Raw genomic sequence first — 7,795 nt, forward strand, 5'->3', positions numbered from 1 at the left:
CCTGGTCATGGCGCGGCACCACTCCAACAGCATGCTCTTGACACTGCCGATGGCCGCCCCCGCCGCCTTCGTGTTTCGGAACAGGGCTGTGGGGCCCGAGGCCGCCCTGCGGGGAGGGAGCCAGGGGCCGTCAGGGAGAAGCCCCAGCCTGGGGCCAAAAGGCTCCCCTCCCTCCACCCCACAGGCCCTGGAAGGCCCAGCCAGCAGCACCCGCCTGCATCCTACCCCCCAAACTTGTCCACGATGGCTTTGCGGTTCTGTGCTCGGGTCCCTCTGGGCCTCGCAGGGGCCGACACCCTGCGCTCCGGGGGGGCCTTCTCCTTCTTCTTCTCTTGGGCCGGTGGGGGCTCTGTGGGAGTCTGGGGCACATCACTGGGCGAAGACTCACTGCATGGAAAGGTCAGAGAAGCATGAGACGGAGGGCCCCACACACGGCTGGGTAGGGAGTGGGGGGCCGGGGGCGTTGCCCTGGTGACATGGTGTAAGGGGCGCACTCAGTGCGGGTGCCCTCTTTTGGTGCCAACAGCGGGAGCCAGATCTGATCTGAGTTGGAGCCCTGGTTTTGTCCTTTTTTTTTTTTTAAAGATTGATTTATTTATGGGTACAGAACTGGGGTACAGGCCAGAAGTGCAGGGGTGGTGAGAGGCTTCACCAAAGACAGAGTGGGGAGCAGGACAAAGTACACTGCTGAGGGGAGCAGCGGGGAGACAGAGGTCTGCCGTGCCATGTGGATCACCTCCGGGGCCGGGGATCGAACTCGCACTGAAGCAGCTGCGGCCAGCTTGCAGTGCTGCATCCCAACCCATTGCGGCACCAGGGAGGGCCGGGTTTTGTCTGTTCTATGCTGTGTGATCTTGGGACCTCATGTTATAGCTACTAGCCTCGGTTTCCTGGCCTGTAACACGGGAACAAGACTTCCTACAGCCCAGTTACGCCTGCTTGAGCGCTCAGAGAATATTCACTGCTTATCTTTCCTTAAGAAAATCACCTGGAGGTGAATTTCAGCCCGACATAAAGAAAGGTTCTCTAAAGCGTCCCTGCGACGGCGGGAATGAGGCTCTTTCCTACTGCGCAGGCGCCGAGCTGGCTGCTGCCCAGGGGGCGCCACTGAGCCTTAGTCGGGGAGGCTGGAACAGTTACTGCGCAGGCGTCGGCCGCTGCTGCGTGGCAGGGCCCTTGAACCTGGGCTTCCTGAGCTTGCACTTGTGCGTGGGGCTGACCCCTGGGCACCTGGCTGCAAGCTGAGGAGCCCCAGGAAGTGCACGCAGAAGAGGAGGCTGCATCCAGCGGTGGAGTGGGAAGGGGTCCTGTGTGCCCCACAGCCCCTGCGCCCCACGGCTGGTTCTTGTTCCCTGGGTGCTGTGCTGGGCTAGGGGATGAATGCCAGGGGTCCTGGGAGAGCTCACAGCAGGCCCCGGGACCTGTGGACCTTGAAGGGCGCAGGTGGCGGGGAGGGGACTGTCCCCGGGGCTGACATTACCTGGCTGAAGGACTGGACTCTCCAGAAGCTGCGGCATCTGGGCTCAATCCACCTGTAGGCAAGGAGCAGGAGGGGTGCGGGGTGCGCTGGGGCTACTCCCCATGCTCCCACACATCCCCTCAGGTAGCCCTGCGGTGCCGGGGGGGGGCGGGGGGGGCTCCTGACTCTGGCTCACCTGGGCTGAGGCAGATGCCCTCCTCCGTGGGGCTCTCGGGCCACTCCTCGGGGGAGCTGGGGGTCCCCGGGGTTCTTCCCTCTGCCTCTCTCTCTACACCCTGGTCCTGCTCTTCATGGGGGCCCGCTGACCTCTGGAATGAACATCATCTGTGGGGCTCAGAGTCACACAAGCACCTGCCCGAGACGTGGCGAGGGCTTCAGAGCGGTCTGGAAGGCGGCTCGGGGCGCAGCGTTGCACCCCCACCCCAGCTTCCTAATATCGGTGGGAGGAAGACTGGGGTTTCCCAAGAAAATAGAACAGGAGGGGACTTGATTGACCAGGGCCAGGGGGCCCCGGAACACCACAGGGGCCGAGTCCCTCCTGCCTCACTCACCGGCTCCTCCTTGCTGTCAGTGTCCGGAGGCCCCTCCGTGACCTCATCTGCCCCAGCAGGCGAGGCCTCCACCTGGGGCTCCTCCACCATGCTCCTCCCCTCCTGAGAGGCCCTGGCGGCCTCCCCATTCCCGTCAGCCTCCCTGGCTTCGGCCTTGACCTTTGGCTCAGCCTTGGCCTCCTCACTCCTGTCAGTTTTGTCCTGAGATCCAGGCTGGGCCTCTTTCTCCTCGGCCTTCTGCTTCTCAGAGACGGCCACCGAGGTCTCCTTCTCCTCAGCCCCCTTGGCTTCAGATTTGGCCTCTTCTTTCCTATCAGTCACCTCCGGAGGGGCCACTGTGGCCTCTTCCTTCCCGCCATCCTGCTTCTGAAGCTCAGCCTGCTCTTTGGCGTCCACTCTGACCTCCTCCAATCCATTTGCTTCACCGGGGGAGTCAGCGGAAATGACGTCCTTTGCGGGCGCCCTGTCCTGCTTTCCAGCCCCTTCTGCAGGCCTTTCTTCGTCGGTCCTCCCCTCTGAGCCTTGGGCTTCCTCTTCTGCAGCACCTCCTTGCTCCCCCAGGGTCTCTTTTGGGGGGGAGACAGCGGCCCCATCCTCAGCGGGCTTCCCTTCCTTCGGCTCCATTTCTGGAAAGAGAAGACAAGCAGGACCAGTCTCGCTCACCCTCAGAGAGCGCGGGTCTGTGGGTCAGTCCTGGGCCTCCACTATGTGGACTCGTGACCCACACCTCACTTTCCTTGTGGTGAAATGGGGGAGTAGCACACCCCTTCCCTGAGATGGGAGTTTGGGCCTTGACCTGATGTTGGGTGATGTTCGCCTAACAGCAGTCTCAGGCGTGGCTTCGTTTTTTTTTGTTGTTGTTGTTGTTTGTTTGTTTGTTTGTTTCTTATCTTATATGGTTGTTCTGTCTTCTATTTTATATATTTTTTAAAAAATTTATTTTTTTTATGCATACAAGAACTGGGGTACAGGCCAGAGGTGATGAGAGAATTCGCCAGAGACAGAGTGGGGAGCAGAACAGGTAGATTGACAAAGTACACTGTTGAGGGGAGCAGCGGGGAGACAGGAGAGGCCTGCTGTGCCCTGTGAGTCAGCTCTCTGGCCAGGGATGGAACTTGTGCTGTGGTGGCTGTGATAGGGCTGAGACTTAACCCCTGAGCCAAGAAGGCCCAGGGATGGCTTTGGTTTTTTTTTTTTTTTTTTTTAAAAGTTTTTTTTTATTTATTTGTACATACAGAACTGGGGTGCAGGCCAGAGGCTCAGGGGTGGTGAGAGGCTTCACCAGGGACAGAGTGGGGAGCAGAACAGGCAGATCGACGAAGTACACTGCTGAGGGGAGCAGCGGGCGGCCAGAAGAGGTCTGCTGCGCAATGTGGTCACCTCAGGGGCAGGCGGGAATCGAACTCATGCGGAAGCGGCTTTAGTTTCTCAGTGCTGTGCTTTAACCCGCTGTGCCACCAGGGAGGGCCAGGATGGCTTTGGTTTTAAAGAAATTTGGGTCACATATCGTGGTCCCCCCCCTCCCCCCTTATCTGTGGTTTCACCTCACCTGGTTTCAACTTACTGTCTGGCTAACCAAAGTCTGAAAATATTACATATCACACACAGCGATGTTTTGAGAAAGAGTGAACACAAAGAGCGGGAGAGTTAGTATAAGGCCCGGCTTGGGCTACAGCAGTTATCACAGTTCTATTATTAAGTTTTATTATTGGCATTATTATCTATTATGATTAGTTATTGGTATTCATCTCTTACTGTGCCTAATTTATAAATTAAACTTTATCACAGGCATGTGTATGTGTGAAAACTTACTTAGAGCTTCCCCCTGGGATCCCCTGGGAACATGGGGTGGGGGCTACTCTAATATCTTTTCAATGATTATGCCTCTTTTTGATTAAAACCATAAAGCAGTTACAGTTGGATAGTTGCCTCAGGAAATACATACAGCTACACTCCCCTTTGAATGGAGACAGCTTGGCCTCAGATACAATCCTCAGAGCAGGTAGGAGTATCCAGATGGGACTTAATAACACTTTTATTTCCATTGTATTTATTTTTACAGTGACATTCTATTTCTGGCAAGTGGTATTGAGTCTCTGTTTCCAGTAGTGACTTAACTTTTCCTTTAAAAATACATGTTTTGAGGGGGCCTCCCTAATGGCATAGGAGCTAAGTCTCAGCGCTATCACCACTGTGGCCGGAGTTCGATCCCCGGCCAGGGAAGCTGACCCACAGGACACAGCAGACCTCTCTTGTCTCCCCGCTGCTCCCCTCAGCAGTGTGTTTCAGTAGATCTGCCTGCGCTGCTCCCCACTCTGTCTGTGGTGGATCCTCTCACCTCCACCCACAACCTCTGGCTTACACCCCAGTTCTTGTATACATAAATAAATCTTTTTTTAAAAATGTGTTGAATTCAGAAATAAGGGAATTTAAAGGAAGACATTTAGGAAAGCAGAACACAGGTGATCTATTTGTAGTTAAATCACAGAAGTAAAATGCCAAAGTCCCCGTGGGGGCGGGCTGGTCTCTGGGTGCATCATTTGTGCCAACTTCCAGTTCTCCAGGAAGAGGTTGCCCTGCGTAGGGAAGGGTTTCCTCTGGTGAAGAAAAGAATAGACGTGTGCTCTCCCTATTCCTGGCCCTCCATGGTTATGGCACTCGACGTGGGGTCCCCTAGCCAAGAGCTGCCTATACTATAGTGGCTACCCCAGCAAGAGGGGACACAGGCCAGCGCTCCCCCTCCCTGCCCTTCTTGGGGTGTGTTTACCAGGGAAACAATCCCCATAGGGCTCCAGGCATGACTCAGGCACTCAGAGAAGTAGACTCTCCTGTCACTGCCTAAAAATACCCCCGTCCTCCGTAGTGCCACTGTTTTTGGTGGCAGTGGCCTGGGCATCTGCGTAAATGGGACATCGGACAGGAGGCAGGAAGACAGGCCGAAAAGAGATTGGCTTGTGCTTCTGCTGCCACTTGGGTTTTAGTGGGGGACCCTGGATTTGGGGCCCCCACCGTCTCCAGGGAAGCAAGGTGGGGCTTGAAAAGACGCTCACACATCCTGTCCTGCTTTCTAACCCTCCCGCCCCTGCCGGCCCTACTGGGGCTCAGGCTCCAGCAAGGTATTAGAGGAAGAGAGGACACAGGAGCAGGGGAGACAGGTGCAAGCAGCCGGAGTCGGGGTACAGCTGGCCTTGCCCCCTGGCTCCTGGTCGCCCGGAGGCCAGAAGCAGTGTCTTTGCCTCCCAGGGCCTCCGTGATCGGTGACACTGACAGGGCTGGATTAGATCAGGTTTTCTGAACTGTGTTCTGCAGAAAACGAGGGTCTCTCAGGTATTAATAGAGGCTGGCGTGGGGGAAATAGTCTGACTGTTGCAGAAACAGCCCACTCTTTACCTTTTCGAAACACACAATTGCATCAGCTCTTAAATTCTCAACAACCCGCCGTAAAGAAAACTTAACGTTGCTGAACTTACTTTATCCCAAACCTTTCTGACCACAGACTTTGTTTCTTGGTTTTCATTTACTTTGGCTTTGCTTTTCCCTAGGGCACCCACCACCCAGGACGCTGTTGAGCAGCGAGGGTGCACACCCCCACGCCCCCTGCCCTCTCCACCATCTCAAGGAGGTGAGGGGAAGATCACCGACTCCAGAGTCTTCCTCCATGGGGTGGGGTCCCAGCTACCCCGTTTATCAGTTGTGTGACCTTGGGCAATGTAGCTTTCCTAGCCGATTTCTGGAGATCAAAGTAGGTCTTCTCCCGTAGAGATGTGGAGCCAACGTGTAGGAAGTATTTAGAGCGTGGCTGGCACAGACAGCGTGCTCGGTGCATGTGGATGCAGGTGGCCTCTGCCTCACCCGGTGCCAGATTAAGGTCCTGACCTGGCCATAAGGACATTTTATTGGTGAGACAGGGCGAAGAGAACTGGCTACTGGTGGGAGGATAGCGAGCCCCTTTATATGGCAGGAGCTGGCTGAAGCATGATGGAACAGCCCCCCCACCCCATCCCTGGTCCCTTAACACATGGCAGGCTGTTGGAGGGGAAGGGCAGGTGAACACAGTCACACACCTCAGCCCCCTGCGTGTTCCTCACCTCCGCCTTCCACCCTCCAGGTTTGTCATAAATAGAACGAGTGAAGAAATTCCGGATGCTGAGGAAGCACGATAACACCGCCCACTGCAGCTTAACGATAGCACAGCAGCTTCCAGCCTCCACCCGAGTGCCCGCTTTACCTGGTTAAGTCCTCAAACTGCCCCTCCGGACACATGTTATCGCCCCATTTTACAGATCAGGCTCAGGAGTTGAAGTCACCGGGTTTTCATGGCAAATCAGACCTCGAACCAGGTCCCCTGGTTGCCAGGCCAGAGCCCCCCCACCCCCAGTTCCTCAGCCAGTGCCCCATCAACGGCTCCAGGACAGTGAGGGGGACCCCGCTGGTGGGAGGCAGAAATGGGAGAGAAGGGGTCCACTCTTTCTTCTAGCCTTTCCTGAAAGTCCCTCCATCCTTGCCTTGCTTCTTGTTCTCCTCTCCTGGCTTCCCCAGGAAGCCATCACACCACCCCTGTTTTGTGTCCAGGAGCTCTGAGGACAGCCCTCCTGTTTCTCCTGGCTGACCAGGAGCATAGAAGAGAGCCAGGTGCCTGAGCCCAAACCCAGATAGTATTCTGTTGACCTCCACGACCCACGGCCCCCCAGCTGGCCGGGAGACCCCACTGTCTACAGCCCGGAGCCCGCCTCCCAACTCAGCAGGACTGCAGGGACTCCGGAGGCCAGCCTGCCGCTGGACCCTGCCAGGGATGGCCACCTGCAGGCCCTGCACCCCAGGGCGGCCGTGGGGTTGAGCCTTGGCATCTGGCCTTTAAAGAGAATTCTGTAGTGGAGGGAAGGGTTAAAGAGGACCCTGAATTTCTCAGGCCAAGCGAGGGTCCCTGTTGGAGGCTAGAGCCCTCCCAAGGTGGGGAGGGGGCTGGCAGATGGAAGGGGCACTGGGAGAGGGGCCCAGAGCTTCCTACCTGTGGGGTCTCGGCCTGCGGGCTGGGAGCTGTGTCCTTTCTCCAGCGGTGCAGGCTCCCTCCCCGGCAGGGCTGCCCTTAGTTAAGCCCCCAGCTCCTCAGTCCGCCCCCCACACCCCTCACCCGCCTGTCACCTCCTTCCACGCCCCTCTGTCCCCACTGGAAGTGCCGGGCCACCAAAGAGCATTGTTTACTGCCCAGTTGGTACAACACTTTCCGCTGGACTGGAGGCTCGGATTTCCTGGGAAGATCTGACAGGTGGTGACTTTCAATCACAGCGTCCTCTGCCCCGGCCTGGCCTGTCCCCCTTTCTTCCCAGTGTGTTGGCCTGGCCCTGGGGATCCCAGAAAGACACCTGCAGGTCCGTTGGCAGAAGCCACCAGCCCTCCAGTCTCCCCTGCTCATCAGAGCCAGGGCTAGCCTCTCTGCAGCTGCTGGCCCCCACCTGCATTCCCCAAATTCTCCCTTTTATTCTTCTTCAGACAAAAGCAGCTGCTGAGGAGTGGGCTGAGGAGGGGCAAAGGAGACAGCTGGACTAGCTCTGGGGGATGTGTGGGGAGTACGATGGAGAGAGAGCTTTGGAAGGGGGGAGGGAAAAGAGGAGAGCCCCCCCCCCCAGCTGACGGAGCTCAGGGTGGGGAGCCTAGAAAACATGGAACCCAGGCCCATTTGGAGCTGATGTGACTGCCATGCAGGAGGCTCTGAACACACTGTTTTTAAAAAGATTTATTATTAATGCATACAGGCCTGGGGTAC

At 56.9% G+C, this 7,795-nt stretch overlaps 1 protein-coding gene across 1 annotated transcript in view; it reads right to left on the reverse strand.

Annotated features, from left to right (window-relative positions):
- Window positions 1–7,048, reverse strand: part of SMTNL1 (smoothelin-like 1) — an 11,805-nt gene extending 4,757 nt beyond the window's left edge. Inside the window, exons 1-6 of the mRNA XM_004682767.2 lie at window positions 7,040–7,048; window positions 2,032–2,657; window positions 1,656–1,788; window positions 1,481–1,532; window positions 226–387; window positions 3–106 (exon numbers count right to left, since the gene is read on the reverse strand). Of these exons, the coding sequence (XP_004682824.1) occupies window positions 3–106; window positions 226–387; window positions 1,481–1,532; window positions 1,656–1,788; window positions 2,032–2,655 (1,075 nt within the window). The 5' untranslated portion in view covers window positions 2,656–2,657; window positions 7,040–7,048. The remainder of the gene's footprint in view (window positions 1–2; window positions 107–225; window positions 388–1,480; window positions 1,533–1,655; window positions 1,789–2,031; window positions 2,658–7,039) is intronic.
- Window positions 7,049–7,795: the final 747 nt, after the last annotated feature.

This window comes from Condylura cristata, unplaced genomic scaffold, assembly GCF_000260355.1.
Source record: "Condylura cristata isolate star-nosed mole 26May11 unplaced genomic scaffold, ConCri1.0 scaffold00015, whole genome shotgun sequence".
NCBI lineage: Eukaryota > Metazoa > Chordata > Mammalia > Eulipotyphla > Talpidae > Condylura > Condylura cristata.